This window comes from Salmo salar, chromosome 15 (genome assembly GCF_965601325.2).
Source record: "Salmo salar chromosome 15, fSalSal1, whole genome shotgun sequence".
NCBI lineage: Eukaryota > Metazoa > Chordata > Actinopteri > Salmoniformes > Salmonidae > Salmo > Salmo salar.
Window position 1 is genome coordinate 91,723,507 of NC_138305.1, and position 22,576 is coordinate 91,746,082.

Consider the following 22,576-nt stretch of genomic DNA (forward strand, 5'->3'; position numbering starts at 1 on the left):
AATGTGTACAAGTCACATGTGTGTCTTAGAGTTCTCCCAGGGTTTTGGCCTCCTCTCCATCTGCGAGGGAGTTGGAGTTTGGTTATTAGGTTTTACGTCCAGCTTTGAGAGGCCTGGGACCTCCTCTCCTGCTTGGACTAGCCGGAACACTTCCTCGAATGAAAGGGCTGCATCTGTGTTCGCTGAGGTCCCACCAGTGGTACTTTCACAAATATCAGAATTTGAATCTGCAATAGTCAAGTGGTCGAACTTCTTCAACTGTTCAATGTTGTCACCCATGGAGGATGTCGAGGACAGGGCAGTAGAACTGACACGCCATTGTTTGTACCCATCCAAGTCAATGGGCTCGACAAATCTAGCAAGGATAAATACAATGAAGAATGTGAAAAACAAACAAATAGTCACAATCTTTAAGATGTATAGCCATGGTCATTTCAATACGTCATGGTTTTTGATCAAAATGGCTTACAGAGGAGAGTACAACTGTTTTACTTTTGTCAATAGAAAAACTTAGGATCTACTATTGGGAGACTTGTAAACAAATGATCCTCTTGAAAATAAAAAGTACATTTGCTCTAATGAAATATCCCATTACAGGGTTCAAACAGGCAGTGGCAAGTCAAATTCAAGGACTTTCAAGTACCTTTTCAAGCACTAACATTTATTTTCAAGGACCATGGCTTTGTAATAGTTCCTATATGCAATTGTTTAGTTGCCACAAGATGGCAGTATATTGCAAAAACCATGAAAAAAAGTGCTATTGATCACTAGCTTACATTCTGACCACACCGCTCGCTTCGCATGCACAAGCATTACAAAATAAATGTACACATACATGTTATTCAATCATTGCACCCACACTGCTCGCGCACGCCAATGAGTGTCTGCCTTGCCAAGCGCTAAAATAGAAGTCAGTTCTATTTGTGACGCTGAACGCTGTGCAAGTCCTGCCTCTCCCATCTCCTCTTTGGATTATGGAAGCAGATACCCACATGCCATCTCCTCCTTGGTTATACCCACGTGGGTGATTGAAAGATGAACTGAGGTCGGACGGTCGTCGTGGTAATACTATGAAAGTTAGATTCCCATCCCCATTTAAAGTCCAAAGAAGAAAAGGTCTGGAAGGAGGAGAGTTGACTAGAAACGATTCGGTTGACCGTTTTATGTATGGATTAACTGTCGTAGTAGAGAACCTTGTGCATTTCGGGTAAAATAACAACTCAACATTTATAGCCCAGGACAAATTAGCTAGCAACAGCAAGCTAGCTAAATAGGACAAAGTAGCTAGCGTGCTAAATTGCTATTAATGTTTAATGCTTTTCGACCTGTTCCCAAATTAATATAATTGGTTCAGAGTTTCAACCTGTGTGTCGTGATCGTGTTTGGTGTTGCGTTTATATTTTTGTTCCGAGTACATAATAGATTGTCTTTATATTTCAATTCTCTTTATATTTCACTAAATTTTAGCTGACACAGTCTGTCCCAACACATCATGACATGAAAGGAAATTGTGACAGTGTGAAAGGCCCTTAGTTCATTCTAAAATGTTGTATTCTTTACCCATTTGAAGGGAAACAAGTTGTTAATGTGTTTTATTAAGATTAAAGATTCTCTCAGGGGACACTATTTACATTTTAGGGACCACACCCACACATGGGTCCCGGAACCCAAATTTGAGAAGCACTGTACTACTAACCTCTCTCCCTACTTGCTTCAATGATACCTCTTGCTGTGTATCTCCTTTGCCTCCTTCATTGCAGCCTGACTCACCACTGTCTGTCTCACTACTCACTGTTAAGAAAAGGTATTTTGTTATGAGAATTTATAGTAGTCCATCTTTACAGCCAGAGAGCCCTTGAGCTACATAGCTAGCTAGACATCTGACTGAAATATCAACGACTTTTACCAGTTGTACACTCATTCTCCGAGAGTGAGGGGGTTTTTGTTTGGGGGATGTCTGTTGACACCCCAGGTGTCGATGGATGTTGAAAAAAATCCCACTGTCAGCGACCTCTCACCCACTTGTCACACTGTATGTCTGGCCCAAGCTAGTTCGTTGGCAAAGTCTCCCGTTGGACAGAGAGATGAGTGACGCAATAATACGCGGTTAAAATAATTAACTAAATAAAAAAGCGAGTAAAAGCTATTTCACAAATAAAAAGGTGCGTAAACGGCGTTTACCCTCTACTACATCCCTGGACGGGTCTGGCAAAACCATTAATAAACATAAATATTCTGCAGGTGGGCTTTTATTTACAGTTGCCGGCATTTTAGCTATCGATGTGACATTTGGCGGCGCCGAATCAGTCAGTTTTATGCCCCGTCAACAAAAATGTAAACAATTGATTTATTGCGCGCACTCTTTGACAATAAACAAATAAAGTACTATTTATTCACCATTTAGTGCTCATGTATATGATTGGTAAAATATGATGTCAGCAGCACGTACCGATTGTAAAATAATAATTTAATCCCCAAAACAGTTTCCTCGCTGGAAGCTTGAAGATTTTTCAAACCATTCTGGAAATTCGGATCCACCTCGAAGTCATATGAATCGAACCGACTGTAAGCAGACTCCATTTCACGCGTAGTATGTTATTGTCGCTCATGAAGCTTATACATGTATTGAAATATGCAAATATATACTTTAATCTACTACACCGTTTGTATCTGTACGATGTTTTCTTGTCCAACTGAAAGAAAAGACGTCTTCTTCGGTGGGGTTCATCGGCAGTTGGCCGTCAATGTTATGGTGCATTACCGCCACCTACTATACTGGAGTGTGGGCCAGCGACAGGGAGAAACTCAACCCTACCTGCCAGACTCGTTTCTAAAAAGATAACAAAATATTTTAGACTGTATCTCATGACGTAATACTCAGTATACTCTTTAAACTCATTTCTGGTATCCCCTTCTCCCTCATATTGTATCTCAGCCTTTCTCTTTCCTCTCACACTGCCCACACAGTATCAGTACATGCTCCACTGTCTCTGTTTCCTGGCAATAATCACACTTTCCTGTTAGATGCTTTCCTATCACATTTAAAGTCTTATTCAACCTACTGTGTCCCACCCTTAATCTTGTATAGAAAATAGCCTCATCTCTTCTGTCTCTTCCTGCCGTCCTCCCCTCCCCAACTTTCCTCTGTACTTGAAATAAATGGCTGCCCTTAGTATCTCTATTCCACTGCTCCCGCCATCTCTGCACTATCACTGTCCACATCAGGCTTTTTGCCTCTGCTTTGCTCATTGAAACTACAACATCAACATCCCCACTACTAAGTGCTTGTTTAGCCAGTACATCAGCTGCCTCATTCCCCTCCACCCCACATGGGCTGGGACCCAAGTAAATCTTATCTGTATACCACAGGAGGTTGGTGGCACCTTAATTGGGGAGGATGGGCTTGTGGTAATGGCTGGAGCGAAATCAGTGGAATGGTATCAAATACATAGTTTCAATGTGTTTGATGCCATTCCATTCGCATCGTTCCAGCCATTATTATGAGCCGTCCTCCACTCAGCAGACGGGGGGGATGATCTTCCTATGATGACGCTCTTGTTTACTGCACTATGCAATTGGATAAGATCTGGGAAAACTGTTGTTGACATCAGGAGGGGTGAAAGTCAGAGGAATGTAGAGTGGGAGGAAGGAACCTTAAGTCTTCCCTGACTACACAGTGACAGGACATCTGATCTCATTAACTGCTTAGCGTGGTTTCCGCTATGTTTGTGTGCATGTGACACACAATGAACAGATGGCCATATACCCTATCCTCCTCACCCCTTCTAAGACCCACATTTCTGTGGCTGAGGTAGGTCTCAAAGTGAGCTGTCAACTTTGCTCTTATAACCTGCTCAGGCCACTGATCAGAACCAAGGCCAGCAGGTTATGACTTTGTAACACTGGTCAGACGTGCTCAACCAACACAGAGTACTAACAGACTACCACATGGCTATAGTACATATACAGTGCCTTCGGAAAGTATTCAGACCCCTTGACTTTTTCCACATTTTGTTAGGTTACAGCCTTATTCTAAAATTGATTAAATAGTTTTTTTCTTTCACCTCATCAATCTACACACAATACCCCATAATGACAAAGCAAAAACGGTTCTTTATCATTTTTTTGCTATTTTGTTAAAAAATAAAAAACGGATATCACATTTACATAAGTATTCAGACCCTTTACTCAGTACTTTGTTGAAGCACATTATGCAGCGAATACAGCCTCAAGTCTTTTTGGATATGACGCTACAAGCTTGACACTTGTATTTGGGGAGTTCCTCCCATTCTTCACTGCAGATCTTCTCAAGCTCTGTCAGGTTGGATGGGGAGCTATTTTCAGGTCTCTCCAGAGATGTTTGATTGGGTTCAAGTCCGGGTTCTGGATTGGCCACTCAATGACGTTCAGAGACTTTTCCTGAAGCCACTCCTGCGTTGTCTTGGCAGTGTGTTTAGGGTCGTTGTCCTGTTGGAAGGTGAACCTTCACCCCAGTCTGAGGTCCTGAGCGCTCTGGAGCAGGTTTTCATCAAGGATCTCTCTGTACTTTGCTCCGTTTATCTTTGTCTCGATCCTGACTAGTCTCCCAGTCCCTGCCACTGAACAACATCCCCACAGCAGGATGCTGCCACCACCATGCTTCACCGTAGGTATAGCGTGGTTCGCTCTGCGTTGTGTACTTTTAATTAGGACACTGCCACAACTGGAGGTCTGCTGGTTCAATTATTTTTATTTGCCTTGCACACGAAGAAACAACACACAATATTTTAGCCCTTGGCGCAGTCATAGCTCTCAGGCACCTGCGCAAGCACATGGAAACTCACTCAAACACTGTCCCAAGTACTCACAAGTTACAATAGATACCCTAGTTAGCAAGCTCGGTGAAACTTGTTAACATAAATCTTTATATTTTCCACATTGTAACAAACTTATGGTTGCATAACAGCACATTGTGTAACATTACCACGGTTTTATATTGAAAAATTTCAGAGCCAAGAACAACATACCTTGCTATGCCGAAGGTCAGGCAAAAGAGAACAATAAGGGGGTACGGAAATACAGATAACCCGCGATGGGCCAAACCAAAATATACACAACTTTTACAATCACGTGTATGTACAATATTGATATGAAAAAGTGTTTGTACACCAAAGAATAACATTAGCTATGCAGCTGCAATTAAATGTAAAAAACACACTGAATTATTATTATTATTATCAAATTATTAACATCCCCTCTTGACCTGGCCTATTTGAATTGGTCCTTGTGTGCGACTTTGTGCATAATCTAGGGGAACAACATCACACTGCTACATAGGGATGGTGTCAGGTTTCCTCCAGACGTGACACTTGGCATTTAGGCCAAAGAGTTCAATCTTGTTTTTATCAGACCAGAGAATCTTGTTTCGGGCTGTCATGTGCCTTTTACTGAGGAGTGGCTTCCGTCTGGCCGATCTCTACCATCAAGGCCTAATTGGAAGAGTGCTGCAGAGATGGTTGTCCTTCTGGAAGGTTCTCCCATCTCCACAGAGGAACTCTGTCAGAGTGACCATCAGGTTCTTGGTCACCTCCCTGACCAAGGCCTTTCTTCCCCGATTGGTTAGTTTGGCCGGGTGGCCAGCTCTAGGAAGAGTCTTGGTGGATCCAAACTTCTTCCATTTAAGAATGATGGAGGCCACTGTGTTCTTGGGGACCTTCAATGCTGCAGACATTTTTTGGTACCCTTCCCCAGATCTGTGCCTTGACACAATCCTGTCTCGGAGCTGTACGGACAATTCCTTCGACCTCATGGCTTGGCTTTTGCTCTGACATGCACTGTCAACTGTGGGACCTTATATAGACAGGTGTGTGCCTTTCCAAATCATGTCCAATCAATTGAATTTACCACAGGTGGACTCCAATCAAGTTGTAGAAACATCTCATGGATGCTCAATGGAAACAGGATGCACCTGAGCTCAATTTCAAATCTCATAGCAAAGGGTCTGAATACTTATGTAAATAAGGTATTTCTGTTTTTTTACTTTAATACATTTGTAAAAAAATAAATATATATATATGTTTTCACTTAGTCATGATGGGTTATTGTGTGTAGATTGATGAGAAAAATAAATAATTTAATCAATTTTAGAATAAGGCTGTAACGTAACAAAATGTGGAAAAAGTCAAGGGGTCTGAATACTTTCCGAACAGCACTGTACTTACAGTACAAGTATGGACAGCATTAATTACAGTACAGAATTGCATAGTATAGCAGTTTATTCATTCTGACAATATTCTTACAGATGTACAAAATATTATTTAGTTCTATAAGATAATACAAAATCAATGAGTACTGACAATTGTAAATGCCTTGGTGTGTCCAAAAAGGTTGTTGCATATTGTTAAAGGGTGAAGTGCCATGGGCTGAACTGAAAGAAGAAAAAAGATTTTCTAGCACAGAATTTCTTACATAACTCCTTCCCTTTCAAAAAGGACATGCTACAGGCAGATAATAGGCATGTATGTATCTCAAATAACTGTACCCCCTATCATAATGGGTTCTAAAGTACTTCCCTCTATCCATTCATCCTGATGACTGAAAGCAGAATTCCAGAACACAGGCCTTGGATTCTCCATGTCCTTTGTAATCTTTATCAGCTGTCCAGTGGTGTCAATGTGATACTGCTCCACCCCCTTACTCACAGTTGGAGTTGGGCTCTCCTGACCCACAACCATTTACAGCGGAGGAGTATCTATTTTGCTGTAGCTTGGTCAGGGCCAAGGCGAGATGATCGGGCAAAGCAGAAGGACAAGGACTTGGAACTGCTACAGTCATAGTTCCCATCCTGAGAGAGAGATGGATGGATGGAGAGAGATTGGGGGGAGGGAGAGACAGAGGAATAACATACATTAGCCAGTAAGTTGAATATGAGTGTGAGGCTCAGTACAGTGAGTACAGTATGTGTTTAGTTTGTGGATCCTTTCTCAAAACCAAGCAAGCTAACTAGTGTGTGTGGACAGACATGAGCCACTAGCCAGTAAGTTGAATATAAGTGAGGTACAGTATGTGTTCAGTGTGTGGATCCTGTGTTGGGTAGGCCTACAGTACTCACCTCCAGTGTCACGTTACTCTCCAGGCTCATGTCTCTTCTGAAAGCCTGCTTCTGACTGTGGGCCTGACTGGGGCAGTTATCCTCCTTCTGGCCGCGGCACGCTTCCTCTCTCTGCTTCATGAATCTCTGGTTCCTAATCCTGGCGATACTGTCGTTCCTGTCTACTGGTGCAGCAGGGGGGCGAGTGGGCACAACCTCCAGGGTTTTATGAGTTGGACTGCATTTCCCCTTCTGCCCCCCGCCCGGTGCTGTTGCTTGTGCTGGCTTGTCTGCTCGACCACTCATTTTGCGCAGGAACTCTGTGACTAGGCCGTACCGGTTGGCACCACCAGGTTTTCTGGTGGGTTTAGTGTTGTTCCCACCACTGCTCAATTCACTGTTTATTGTGCTATGGTGAATAAGCCCTGGACCAGCTCTGGGATTGATGGGGCGGGCCCAGGTTGGCCCAGCAGGACCCCGATGGGAAAGGCTCCACAAAACACCCTCCCTGCCAGGGGTGGCAGAGGAGGAGGTGGAGGAGTTGGAGGTGGTGGTGAAACCAGTTGTGGAGGAAGGGGAGATGGACGATGAAGATGAAGCAGAGGCAGAGTATCTGCGGTACATTTTTGGGGAGGTGGAGCCTGACTTGGACCGCTTGGTCCTCCCTGGGAGCCTCTCAAGGGAAGTCGAGATCTGTTGAGAGCGGGCAGAGAGGCGTAAAGGGTTGCCTCTCACTGCAGTTACACTGTCGGGCCCATCCATCTGTAGACCCACACTCACCATCTGTGGGTACATCTGGGTCTGAGTCCCAGTGGTGGCCACGTCCACTGTCCACCCCCCACTCACGATCACCCTCCCCTTCCTCCTCTCCGGCGAACTGGAGTGAACTGCCTGCCGTAAGCTAGCTGTCATCTCCTTCATGTCGTCGCTCAAGTTAGCGGAGAGCCTCAGACATAAGGGAGTGAGAGAGCTTTGGGACGTACTAAGCCTGGCAGAGATTACACTGGTAGTAGAATTTCTATCAGTGTTGGTAATGTGCCTCAGATGAGCTAGATGGACTCTCCGTGCAGACGGGGGACTGTAGTAGATGCGGAGGACAGTCTTCTCTGGGGCAGTGCGGCTACTGTCCAGGGTCAACTGGTCCAAGTTTAGATTAGGGAAGCTAGGGGGCATGATGGGGTGGTCCCAGGTCTTAAAGGGGTCTTCTCGGTCTAGCTGGGCAGCCTCTTGGCTGAGGTAACACCAGTTCTTCTTCTTGGACCCTAATGTAGAGCGGTCTGGTTTGGTCTTATTTCTTGTCTGTGGGGAAATAAGAGTATCTTCATATTATGGTGGAAAGAGCACAGAAACCCAGGGGAAACAGCCATGTAAAGAAATACATCTGCTCTTCCCAATTCAAAGGCTCACTGGGCCTAGCAACACCACAGGCTAGTAACTAGCTAGTCGTCTCGTATTTCTGTCTGTCTCCTGTCAACAGCTGAAATATTTGCAATTGATCTTTTTGATTTAAATTGCTATTGTGTTTGCCAGAAAAATAATCTTCTTTACATTAAAATGTAATCATGGTAACCACACACCTGTTTTAAGTTATTGTTCAACATGTGGAGGTAAACCACTTCCCGTTTTGAAACAACGGGATGTGATGAATAGACGTAGATCGACTATAAACAAAGTGAATGTTTTACACTTGAAATGTAGCCTACTCATTGTTTTTGGACAATGACACACAGACCACGAGCCAGTGAGTCATGAGTTCAGTGCGCTTTCTTTTCTATCCACACACACCCAGACTTCATTCCAACTTCCTCTGTGTTTTCTATCCACACTCTACCTTTCTCTCTCCCCTTTCTCTCTCTCTGGCTCTTTCTTTTTCTATTTTTCTCTTCATTGCTCACTTTCTCCCTCTCACTTATTCCCTCTCTGGGTCTGTCTGGGTGTTGTAATGCAGTGGATGCACATGTTAGTTCTGCTTTTGGCAGTAGCCCCCACAAGGGCTTAGCCTAAATACTTTGGCACCGTTGACCTCATGTCTGTACTGCGTGCAGGCAGGCCAGGGAGAACCCCTGCCAGATAGAAGCCATCAGCTGGGCTTACTGCTGAATCACATCCAGTCACATGCTCCCAAACACAACACAACACAGGACACAGCCTGGTGGCTGGAGGAAACAGAGAATAAAATACTTCCTTACCTCAGTTATCTCACTCTGTGTGCCTCTAGCATGGCCTGGCTGGTCTGGATACTCCTGTGCCTCAGTCTTACCCATGCTGCACTCCATCTGAGTTATTAAAAGAAAGAGTGAGCTATTACAGTCTGTGATGATTTCTCAGAATCAGGATATCTGTCTGATCCACTTGCCTTAGAACGTAATAGTGGTGTATCCCTCATTGTAAGGGATAATGATCTTAAGTATCAACTTATGTAATTGGACAGTGACTTCATAGGCTGAGCCCACAGCGGGACCGTGGCATCAGCTCACCTTGGAGACTAAGCCTTTCCAGTCTGATGCCCATGTGGCCTTCGCATCCTGTCCTGCCATGCTGTCCTCTGAGTCCTGCAGCTCTGTGCCCAAGTACTGCAGCAACCCATGTAGTATAGACATAGTCATTAGATCTCTGCTCTGTAAAAAAAATATCAACGTTTAACATACTTGAAATCTTGGCTTTCATTGTTACTTACTGAAATAATGTGATTTATGAACATTTCAGTTACAGTATGTTACAATTCATGTTCCCCTACATTCCCTTTCCCTCATACCTCTTTGCCCTCCAGGCCAGATCTCTTCCTCACACTGCGCTGGTGGAGGACCCAGAGCACCTTCAAGGTGAGCTTCATCATGGGGTCCCTGCAGCTGTCGAGGTGGTCTGACTGTGTTGCTCGTCTTACTCTCTCCTTCACCACTGCTGTGCGCAGGCCTTCACCTGTTTCCTTCTTGGCTGAGACCTCTGTGTTGTTTTGTGTGTCCTGATCAGCCAGGGATGGGATTGCGGTGGGATCCCAATTTCCTTCAACCCTCAACTCTCCGCCTTGTGTCACCAATAACTCCACCCTCCCCATTAAGGCCAACAGCATGGCCTGCAGAAGCTCCAGAGCCTCATACAGGTGTCCTTGCATGAGTGGGTCCAGAGCCAGAGGCTGGGCTTTACCCTGAGGGTAAGACTTTGCCCGGGAGATGTGGGGAGATAAGGGAGGGGAGCTGTGGCCATTCTTGGCCGGTGAGACAAAAAGCTGGATAGCTGAGGTCACAAGGCAGGCATGATCTCGCAAGGCAAGAAGGGCCTCATGGTCTTTCACATTCAAGGCATGGGCAACACTGCCTCTGTGTGTATAACACTGCTGGTTGTCCAGGGGCTCCCATTCCCCACCTACAGACCCCTCTCGAGGGATCTGACTGAGGGGACTCAACCTCTCCGTCTGAGGTTGGTCTCTACGGTGTATTTCCATCACCTCCTCCTGAGAACACTCAATCACACTCCTTCTCTGCTCTTCCCCCTTCTCCTGCTCAAACTGCATACACTCCATCCTCAAGCTCTGTTCACAATCCTCTACATCCCTCACATAAAGCAGTGGTAGATCCCCATTGTCCCTGGCCCCCTTCTGTGGCTGCTCCTCTTCCTCTTCTCCTCCTCCTCCTATTACGCTCTCCCTCATGTCGCTCATCTCCGCCCGGAGGCCATGGTTCTCCACCTCCAGCTCTACAATACGGCGGCTCAGCAGCATCGCTTCCTCCTCCACCAGCCGCAGGTGAACCTTGACTTCTGCCTCCCTGGTGTGGGGGGACTTGGCAGTACCACCCTCAGAGGAGTGGGCAGCAGCATCTACGTCGCCATAGGCCGAGCGGTACTTTGACAGAACTTCATGCATGTACTCACTTTCCGATACCATCTTGGTCAGCTTCTTGCACATGAGAGCTGATTCCTCCTTGGCAAAGTGAAGCTGGCACTTCAGATCAGCACTGTCATCCTGAGGAGTCAAATGGCACAACAATGTAATTATAGATTACTTAAAATGTACTCTAATGACGTCACTCATATGAAAATATAATATTAGATCTTTACCTGGGGAGACAGCTTCTTCTCAGTCTTGCTGGTTGGTGATCTGACATTTTTCCTCTTCAGAGAACTCTGAGAAGTAAAGTAAAACAAATGTCAAAGACTTCTGATGATTCAACAGTATCATTAACGGCATAGTTACCACCCTATGAAAACATGACAGAGGAGGAGAGGATATAGATGTCATCCTAATAAACCAACTTTCTTTCAGCTTTCCTCCCCTGTCTCCTTCCTGTCTGTCACTCCTGTCTGTATCTCAGAATATTCTTAGAGATTCAGTGTTTACACACAGCATTTAATGTCCAAGAGAAACAAACCAAGAGAGTCAAAGTACATGTGCACACAAATTAATTTGTTCCATTACAAACACACTGTTTGTCTGTCTTATAATGTCCCAACATGAACTTCCTCTATGAGTTGTGTATGTTTGCACTGCAGAGTATGAGAGGAATGTAGGTTGGTGTCACTGTGTCAGTCTCTGTCTTTCTCATGTCTCAAGCAGGGATCACTGGGGTTAAAAGTACTAAAAATAATCATCTTACTGAGGTTTTGCGGTGGGAAAACTAGGTCTGTAATAAATAGACCCGAAGGCAGTGAACAGTGGATGTGTCTGGTGTTAAAAGAACAACAATAAACGGCACTGTGACAACCAATATGATATTACTATCACCACCCTTAAGGTCTCAGTCTCAAAGCAAGGCAGCAACCAAGACAGGCAAATTGCAGTAACAGTGGTGGTCGTTAAAATGTTAATCTTCCTTTACACTGATGTTGACTAGGTTCCCTGGTAATAGTCTACCCAGATTAGGTCATCTAAGTGGATTTCCTAGTCAGGATCAAAAGGAGTAGCAGCTGTCTCAAATGAGCAGACTAGGCTGAGCTGACGACAAAGCACCGAGTCCTGGATTAAACTTAAACACGCGTAGCTGTACTGCACTGCACTGTCATTAAGAAAGACCTGCATGGGTGACTCCATGGCCACCAGTTGATGACATGGAATTCAGTGATAGTATGGCAGTATGCCAGGACCTAAGCCACAGCCACTTTGATGCTGTAATTTATCCTCCTGGCCCAGATTTACCCATGCTTAATAGAACCAGAGGAGAGAGAGAGAGATAACTATTTACCTATTTTGGTCCCTCTTTCTCTCTCTCTGTAGTCCCTGGTGAGAAAAATGCCAACTGTGTCCCCCAAGTTCAGCCTCCTTTACATCTAATCAAATGGCTACCCAGACTATTTGCATTGCCCCCCCCCCCCCCCCCCCCCCCCCTCCTCCCTTATTTTACACTGCTGCTACTCTCTGTTATTATCTATGCATAGTCACTTTAATAACTCTATCTACATGTACATATTACCTCAATTACCTCGACTAACCAGTGCCTCCGCACATTGACTCTGTACAGGTACCCCCTGTATATAGCCTCGCTATTGTTATTTTACTGCTGCTCTTTAATTATTTCTTACTTTTATTTCATACTTTCTGGGGGATTTTTCTCAAAACTGCGTTATTTGTTAAGGGCTTGTAAGTAAGCATTTCACTGTAAGGTCTACCTGTTGTATTTAGCGCATGTGACAAATAAAATGTTATTTGATTTACATGCCGTACCACTCTACCTCACTCACTGCCCACCGCCCAGCAGTCAGCTGCTAGCCATGCCCTGAGCCTTAGGCCCAGCAAAGTCCTAGGATCCAGTCAGGGTCATGTGTCACCTCACTTCAGAGTGACAGTAGGATGCATGGGGAGTAACTGGTTGAGATGGGATAACTGAAGTGTATAGAGTACTATATGAAGGAATAGGACTCTTATACATGAAACAATGCTGTAGTATGCTATAGTATAGATATGATAGTATTCACTGTAATGTTTTTGTGGACTTTACTGTAGTATTCACTGTAGTGAATAATGTAGTATTTACTGTACTATACTGTAACATTTACAGGTAACTATAGTATAAATACTGTAGTAAAAGAAAACTGTAGTATATCCTAAAGTAATTAATGCATGTCGTTGTGGACTGTAGTATACACTGTAGTGTTTTTGCAGAAATTACTGTAGTATTTACTATACTTTTTTTATTTTATTATCTTTGACATAGAGTGCAGGTTTTCTCCTTGAGGAAACCCATTAGAGTAATACTAAAAGAACACATTTTCAATAACCTGTAGGTGGGACTGGGGTCTGAATGGATAGTTCAGCGTTTCTGCTCTTTCCTATCATCTGTAGGGAACACAATATATGGTCTATACTTGGCATGTAGGTTTCTCAATTATGGGTAGCACAAATTGGTCTTTGGGGAGGGGAATGGGCAGGGTATATGCTAATTAAACTAATACAGTTGGTGGTGGATAGTAGTAGTTGATGGTGGTGTAAAAGCAGTACTTCTCTGGCTTTCTCCATCGCGTCCTGTTGAACTTGCTTTGCCACCTCCAGCTCCTGTTGCCTCTCCCGAAGTGCCTCATTCTCCCACTCCAGCCGGGAGGTCTTCTGTTGCACGGACTCCAACTCATTGTGCAGGCGGAGGGATACAGTCTTTGCTACCTGTGAACAGAAGTCAACCACAACAAACTTTAAATACTATAAAACACTAACAGAAAACTGTCTTTGTTGGAGGGAATTAGAGGTTGTTTTTGGCATAGTAGTGCATTAGATAACAATCATTTTGTACCTTTGTCATAGAAAGTTACAAGATAATTTTCCAGATATCAGCCTTCAGAACAACAGCCCTGTGTTTTCTGCATTGACGTAATAAGGTGAATGAAACATCCCTCGAGGAGCAACCTAGGGCAGGTCCAGATGGTGCATGTGATTGTAAGGTGGTGTTCAGCACATTCTATTGTACTATTTACTCTCCAAGAGAAACTATACTATACTGTATCTGTATTTTTACATATTTTGGCAGTAATACAAAAAGACAGAACATCTCCGTGTTAGAATGTGTAGAGGGGAAGAGGGGGTAAGGGGGAGGCCAAAAGAACCAGATTCTCTGCCATGCTACTGGTGGGCATTCTATCACCACACAGCTGAGCAAAGAAACTGAGCATTGCAGCCTCCAACAGAGGAATCAGCCCACATGCCAGTAAACTCTCCACAGTGATCGACCCACTCACCCCTTGAGGCTGGTCGGTCAGAGTAATTGTATTTGTCATAATGTCTCTTTAATGTTTTTAATTAGGCAGTTCACAAAAATGCCACTCCACCACAACAAAACCCAAACGGAAGCACACACTCACGGATACATTAAACAGACATACTTCATATTTCTTGAAGCACATCTGACAGGATGTAACAGTAAGCTGAGCCATAAAACATTGTTAAATACTGTAATAACAGTTTAATGTGCAATTATAAAACTGAGTCATAGGATGTAAGCAGTGCAGTTGATGTGAAACACCCTGAACTCATGAAACAGTAGAGTGGAATGTACAGCCATTCAAAGGGATTTTTTCGTGGTTTGGTACATTGACTGGAATCATAATGAATCACTTGACCCTGTTGATAACACTATGCAACAGATCAAGAGAAGGAGGGATTACAGTACAGTCCCTACAGGACAAAGATGCCTGAAAATGAAAAGTTGCTTTGTGTGAGCACTCCACACACAGACCCCTCACCTTGACGTCATGCTCCAGGGAGCGGACCAGTTCCCCTTCCACCTGGCCAGTCTGGGCCACCCTGAGGCTGCGGCGCTCGGCCTTGCGGAGGCGGTACTGCAGGATGCGACACAACTTGTTGGCCTGCTCCAGCTGCAGCCGCAGCTCCTGAAGCTGACACAACTCATCCTCCAGGAACAGATCCCGCATCTCCAGCATCTCACAGCGCATCTCCTCCATCTCATCCTGGACAGGACAATCAACAATCATCCTCATCAACAGCATCGTCGTGTGTGTGTGTGTGTGTGTGTGTGTGTGTGTGTGTGTGTGTGTGTGTGTGTGTGTGTGTGTGTGTGTGTGTGTGTGTGTGTGTGTGTGTGTGTGTACTATGTAGGGGAGGAATGGGACCATAAATCGACTCTAGCATTTGTAACACATGGCCCATTTTTTTGGGAGGGCCCCAATTAATTAGCCAGATAATGATAATTTTGCCCACTGTGAGTGATGACTTTTGATGGTCCTTGTGCGTGCTGCGGCTCCTGTAGTCGCATGCTAGTAATTAAGTTTGACATGGCCAATTACAGAAAGTATCTAAGCTGCTCTGCTGAGGAAAGTCTGTCTGTCTAACCTTGACAACAACTGATGTCATGTGCGTGCCTGCGTTCTGGTTTCAATCCTTCAGTATTAATCTATATTCAAATCAGTCGATATTCAACGTATTTTCTTTATGATAAGAGGGACCAAGCCCCTAGACTTGAGGCAATGTGTGAAATAATAAAAAGCTCAATTTTACGCGTAATGACATGTACATTTAATGAATAATGAATCATCTTACTTTCAAATACTCATTTTCCGATCTCAAATCGTCGTTTTCTCTGACAAGATCCTCGTGCGTCTCGTCCACGAGCTCCCGGGTCAGTTCTGAATAAACCATGGATGCTCCGCTGACATTCAGCGAGGGAAGGGAAGCAAGAACGGACCCTCCGCATCCAGGAGAATGGTTTCCATCCCCGACAGAATGCATGATAGAATTGTCCTGTGATAGGCCTAGCCGTTTGAATGCGCTGCCTCCAGTACTCATATCACGTACACTGATGTGTGCATTCCCACGCGACCTGTCTCTGTTTGCCTCTCTTTCTCCACCACTTGGTCCAGTCTCGCAGCTTGGAGACGGAGTGTCCGCAGAAAGTTGGTTTCCCCCCAATGCAGTCAGAAATCCCTCCATGCAGTCAGAAATGTCAGAACTTCTGTCCGAGTAGGATAGCTTCCCTGACACACAACCTGAATCATTGCTCAAATCCTCCGAAGCATTGCTTGCATCATATCGTTTTCTCGGTGTGCTTAGATTTTTTTGGCACTCGGTAACGGATGGTGCGCACCTTCCTGTGCGCTTCCCTTTCTCCAGTTTAATCTCTTTCCCTTTGCCCATGATGCGCCGGACAGTCCATGTTGACCTGGATGAGCTTGGGGCATGTTTGGGCGGCGCATTCGATGGGGTTCGCTTTTTCTTCATGCTGACACCCTGTTGCGCCTTGGGCTGTCTTTGTCCCCTGTGCGCCTGTCTTGGCACCGGACTGTCAACATCTCTGCTGTTCATTTCTTTTCCGTTTTTCTTAATATATAGCCAAGTGCATAAAATAAAGAATTGCCCTTAATTAATGAATACAGTCTATTATTCTTTGTTGAGTCCAACAAAATAAACGGAATGAGTTGTAACAGAATTTCCACGGCTATTTTCTGTAGAAGCGACTGAGAGAAGGAAGGAGAGACCAGAGCACTTCAGTTCATCCTTCGGTCAGTCGGTCAAGTGTGTGCTGTCACATTGCTTGATTTAAACCGGACCAGAAATGTAAGCATACCCCGCCCATCTTTTGTGCGCGCACTGTGGCAAATTATGGGGTTCGCCAATGACATTGCCAGCTTTGCACATCATGCATTCTGCACTGAGCATAACGCAACATCATAGGCTACGGTCTATTGGTCATATGTTAATACCATGGGCGCAACTTTGGTTTTAGAAGTGGGGGGATATAATTTAAAAAAAAAAAGTTTTATCAAGCCTCGTTTTGTATCACATTCCAATGATAAAACTGGGGGGATAAAAAGTAAATTTCAGAATGTGAAAGGGACATGTCCCACGCCCCCAGTGAAAGTTGCGCCCCTGGTTCATACTGTTTATTTTATTTAATTTAACCTTTATTTAACAAGTCAGTTAAGAACAAATTGTTATTTACAATGATGGCCTACCAAAAGGCAAAAGGCCTCCTGTGGGGACAGGGGTTGGGATTAAAAATAAAAATAAATAAAAATATAGGACAAAACACACATCACGACAAGAAAGTTGTGGAGTTTTAAAAATGTTTTATTTCACCTTTATTTAACCAGGTAGGCTAGTTGAGAACAAGTTCTCATTTGCAACTGCGACCTGGCCAAGATAAAGCATAGCAATTCGACACATACAACAACACAGAGTTACACATGGAATAAACAAAACATACAGTCAATAATACAGTAGAACAAAAGAAAACAAAAAGTCTATATACAGTGAGTGCAAATGAGATAAGTTAAGGCAATAAATAGGCCATGGTGGCGACGTAGTTACAATATAGCAATTAAACACTGGAATTGTAGATGTGCAGAAGATGAATGTGCAAGTAGAGATACTGGGGTGCAAAGGAGCAAGATAAATAAATAAATACAGTATGGGGATGAGGTAGGTAGATAGATGGGCTGTTTACAGATGGGCTATGTACAGGTGCGGTGATCTGTGAGCTGCTCTGACAGCTGGTGCTTAAAACTAGTGAGGGAGATATGAGTCTCCAGCTTCAGAGATTTTTGCAGTTCGTTCTAGTCATTGGCAGCAGAGAACTGGAAGGAAAGGCAACCAAAGGAGGAATTGTGAGATATACCTGCTGGTGCGGTGCTACGAGTGGGTGCTGCTATGGTGACCAGTGAGCTGAGATAAGTAATAGCCTAATTAACTATGAGGCTACCCACTGGACACACACTTGTTGAATCAACGTTTGTTGATGTTGAACCAACGTGGAATAGACGTTGAATTGCTATAAAGGCGGTTCCAGTTATTCCTCAATTTCATTCCAAGATAGAATATAATGGAATGTTATATTGAAATCCCAATTTTCATTTATTCTATTGCTGTGATGAGCTACATTTTGCCATGCAAACATCTTATTATTTCTAGACAAACTTATGGGAAAAATGAAACAGCCCATCCAATGGGTGTACTCAATTCAATTCTGGGCGGCTGAGGTTCCGGGTGTTCCCAGTGCGTCCGGTGCGCTCATGTTCTTTTTTGATAAATGACTCCCTCAAGTGGCCAGAAAATAGAAAATACAACTCTTGCAACGCTGCAACTGAGACTATCAGATGAGGTGATGTATTATAGCACCCGTTATTCTGGTCGTCACTAGTTACTACATCCACTAAGTCGTAATTATGTCAAATTTCTCTTCTTAAACGCTGATTTTAAACCAAACATTAACCTTAGCCACACCGCTAACGTTATTCCAAACCCTAACCTTAAATTAAGACCAAAAAGCACATTTTGGATTTCATTAAATTTTACGATATAGAACATGTTGACTTTGTGGCTGTGGTAACTAGTGACAACTCGTTTCCTGTCCTTTATCAGTGCTTTGTCCTCGGAGAGACACCGTAATCCATCATTTTTAAAATTATGAATAAAACAAATACAAAACAGAAATATACTAACAAGAGTACATAAACCTAACAGACAGCGGTATTACATATCGAGATATATATTCAATTTGTCAAAAAGTTTTATGGTACGTATTTCTTTTTTTTGTTTTTACACTTACTGATCATTACAAAATAATATTTCACTTCTATCTTAAACAATGTGAAGAGGGGTTTGTTCTCCGCCCACTGATAAATAAAATGTATTACATTCCTTAAATTATTTAAATTGTATTTAGGCACTTTCAGTCGTTAGCTGACGTATGCTAGCCGTTTGAATCTGTGATTCAGCACCCGTTACTACACGTGTAGTAACACAGAACAATGAGACAGATATTTCACCGGGTGTATAAATGTGAAGCATCCGTTTTGCGTTTCCCCTCACTAACTAGTGAGACACCGGGTCACCCACAATACCACCCCCATCAACCTACGTGTGTCAGGGAACCACAGCGAGATGATCCAATTCCTGCTTATTAAGTCTCCTCAGGTTCCCGTGGTATCTGGATTCTCTTGGCTCCAGCGACACAACCCTCTTATTGACTAGTCTGCTAGTGCCATCAGGGGCTGGAGAACGTTCTGCCACACTCATTGCCTGACGTCAGCGCAGCCTGCCCCGGGACGTGTTCCTGGGGGCTCGGAAGTTGCCCCGGACCTGTCCGCCATTCCCGCGGAGTACCAGGACCTCCGGGAGGTGTTCAGTAAGGCCCAGGCCACTTCCGCCGCACCGACCCTATGACTTCGGGATCGACCTTCTCCCAGGCACCACTCCGCCCCGGGGACGACTGTACTCTGTCGGGTCTGGAGACCAAGGCTATGGAGACCTACATTCAGGACTCCCTAGCTGCAGGGTTCATCTGTCCTTCTGTCTCCCTCGCGCAGAAGGACGTGCATCGACTACCGTGGTCTCAACGACATCACGATGAAGAACCGCTACCACTCCTCCAAGCTTGTCCCCAACCCGGGCTCCCGTTGGACCCTGGCCTTTGTGCGACAACGCTTTTGGTAGGCTACCATGGTTCCTGACGTTTGTGCCACCCAATCAGGATGGCACAAAAACTGACAGACAACACATTAATCTGCCACCCTTCACAAACGTGCGAGTGAAGCAGGCAACACAGGTGTTTAGCCACACTGTCTCTGCAGGTAAAGAAGCACATTAACATAAATATCGACAATAATTTACAAATTCATACACTACATTCAAGACTCTACACTAACCTGTTATTGCTTGAAAGTACTGTAATACCATATAACTATACCAATATTAATACATGTTGGCATGAAAAGATGGAACATCATAAAACATGATGTAGTAGTAATAAGGAATGCTTCATTTATTTGAGAAATGCAAACTATGTGGCAGCTAGGCAAACTGCCTAAGGAGGAGGAATGCACAGCCCTGTTCCTGGAAAAAAATGAACAAGCTGTTTGATGTTCTGAACTCAAGGTATGTTCAATCAAATGTAAATGAAATCAGTAGGGCTCCCGAGTGACACAGAGGTCTAAGGCACTGCAAATCAGTGCTGGAGGTGTCACTACAGACTGGTTCGATTCCAGGCTGTATCACAACAGGCCGTGATTGGGAGTCCCATAGGGCGGCACACAATTGGCCCAGTGTTGTTAGGGTTTGGCCGGGGTTGGCCGTCATTGTAAATAAGAATTTGTTCTTAACTGACTTGCCTAGTTAAATGAAGGTTAAATAGGTAAAAGGTGTATTACACAGTTGAAAACCTTGCACATAGAAATCACTATCAAACTTTTTTCTTCTAGATCATGCTGAGATAGAAATCCATGGAGGAGGGCTCTCAGACAAGAGAACAGCTTCAAGCTGGATTTACTTCGGAAGCAATTTAAGTAAGTTGATTTAAAACGAATACATTAAATATGCCAAGCTTCTTCCAACTCAAACTAGACTAGGACCCACTCACTGTCACGCTTTGCAGAAACCAAGATTATATTACTCCTGTAATGCAGGACTAATCGGACTCCCATTCTGACCACTAGACACACTATTTGATCAGTGGAGGATGGCTCATAATAAAGGCTGGAATGGTGCAAATGGAATGGCATTGAACACATAGAAACCATGTGTTTAATGTATCTGATACCATTTCACTTATTTCGCTCCAACCATTACCACGAGTCTGTCCTCCCCAACTAAGGTACCACCAACCTCCTATGTATTTGACAAAGTATAATACATCCAAAACAGGATCATAAAAAATATTCTATTTCCTTTTCGGTCAGGAACTACTCCACCATGCCAGCGAGGCTTTAAACTAACCCTACGGAGTGTCCTAAAAATAACGAATGAAGCAGAGGAAAGTGCTTTAAAATGCCTGGCACAAACTTAATCAGGATAGCTAAGATGTAAATTGTGAGATGTAATGTAATATCATGTCTGTTTATGTAGGGTAATCATGAGTCTTACATTGAATTAGAGGTCCCAAACCCAGCCGCGGTCCAATATATGTAGGCCTAGGCTAAGGCATACAAAGCAGAAAGACGATCGTTTCCAAATAATCTATGGGACAAAAAACAAAATGTAAACCCAAAGTAGTCTGTCTGACCGCTCGCTCCCACCTGCAGCATGAAAGATGCTGACCACGCTGCAATGATTTCTGTCGCGACCCGCAGCCCTCTACATTGAATCACTCGCCCATTGCGCTAGTTGTTGTTGGTGCTCAGTCGCCAATGTTCTCTGCCATGTTCTCTTGGGCCTTCCTCTTCTGCCTTCATGTCCTGCATTCACCTTCAGATGACAACATAAAAGGAAATAAGGAGATGTGTTACGACTTCCGCCAAAGTTGGTCCCTCTCCTTGTTCGGGCGGCGTTCGAAGTCACCGACCTTCTAGCCATCGCTGATCCTCTTTTCATTTTTCCTTTGGTTTTGTCTTGTCTACCATCACACCTGGGTCCAATCCCATCAATTACATGTTGTGTATTTAACCCTCTGTTTCCCCTCATGTCCTTGTCGGTGATTGTTTATTGTAAGTGCTTGTCTGTCCTGGTGTGCGTTGGGTTATGTACCCATTATTTGATTGTTCTGTTTTCCGGTGGGGTTTTTTGTTATTAAACTGCGCCGTTTGGGAAACAGTTTTTGTTCTCCTGCGTCTGACTTCTCTGCCGCCAGTACGCACTCCTTACAAGATGAAAGATCAGAGGGTATTTCAAACATTTTATCCTAATGTTTCAGTTGTATTTTTTTTTTCTAAAATCCGTTCTCCGTTATTATGGGGAAAGGTGGGCACAGATTCAACCCCCCTGCCTGTACTAGTAACACAAACTGCCAGATAGATCCAGATGACAACCTACTGGGCTCCAGAGTGGTGCAGAGTCCCATAGGGCGGTTCGCAATTAGCCCAGCGTCATCCGGGTTTGGCAGGTGTAGGCCGTCATTGTAAATAAGAATTTGTTCTTAACTGACTTGCTTGGTTAAATAAATAAAAAACTACTCCACGGCCAAGACACCACTTTTCCTACCCCTCTTGCTTCCGGCTCTAGTCCCGACGAAGCGGGCCAACTCAGAATCTTCCCACTGCTTCAGACAGTGACCTTACAGCAATTACAATGGTAAACAATTTCAATATGACACAAACAACATTAAAAAGAGGGGTTTGTATTACTCACAAATATGATTTCCCCAATACACAGATCAACACAAAGGGGATGCAGATGGTGATTGTTTGATGGATGAGATGCTGAGCTATATAACATGGCTTGCACATGAGGTGCAGAAAGAGCCAATCCTCCATGACTGCAAGGCATGCGAGAGGCTGCTGGTCCACATGGGTTCTGAGCATAACTATGCTAACGGATCTTCTGATGCAACGACCTTTATCAACAGGAAGTGCTACACTGAGGACACTAGACTGGTGGAGCCATCTCATCTGCTGAGGGTGATGGTAACAAAAATGGAGGACATAATTGACAAAAACCTTGCCAGTTTTTGCCCAGAGACTTCTATTGTGTCAGGACTAAGAGTCCTCTTAATTAGATCTAGTCTAGTGCCTTTGATTGCATCTTGGAAGGCCGTGTCGATGCATGCCTACCCCCTCCATAGGAAAGAATATAAAGATATACACCATGTGTAGAATGCGAGCGCAGTTTAGAAAAATACATTGTGAAGTTAACGAACCAAAAAC

General features: G+C 44.1%; 1 protein-coding gene and 1 long non-coding RNA gene across 2 annotated transcripts; both read right to left on the reverse strand.

The window, feature by feature from the left end:
- Positions 1-301: 301 nt before the first annotated feature.
- Positions 302-2,931, reverse strand: LOC106572467 (uncharacterized). Its single transcript, XR_014380690.1, has 3 exons — positions 2,450-2,931; positions 1,697-1,791; positions 302-355 (listed from the first exon to the last, which is right to left on the reverse strand). It is a non-coding gene; the product is annotated as an uncharacterized LOC106572467 (long non-coding RNA).
- Positions 2,932-6,179: 3,248 nt separating this feature from the next.
- LOC106572468 (uncharacterized) lies at positions 6,180-14,950 on the reverse strand. The gene is made up of 8 exons (XM_014146679.3): positions 14,732-14,950; positions 13,500-13,658; positions 11,126-11,191; positions 9,825-11,030; positions 9,547-9,687; positions 9,259-9,345; positions 7,091-8,368; positions 6,180-6,823 (listed from the first exon to the last, which is right to left on the reverse strand). The coding sequence occupies exons 1-8, from the start codon at positions 14,948-14,950 to the stop codon at positions 6,731-6,733; spliced, it is 3,249 nt and encodes a 1,082-aa protein (XP_014002154.2). The 3' UTR covers positions 6,180-6,730.
- Between the last annotated feature and the right edge of the window lie 7,626 nt (positions 14,951-22,576).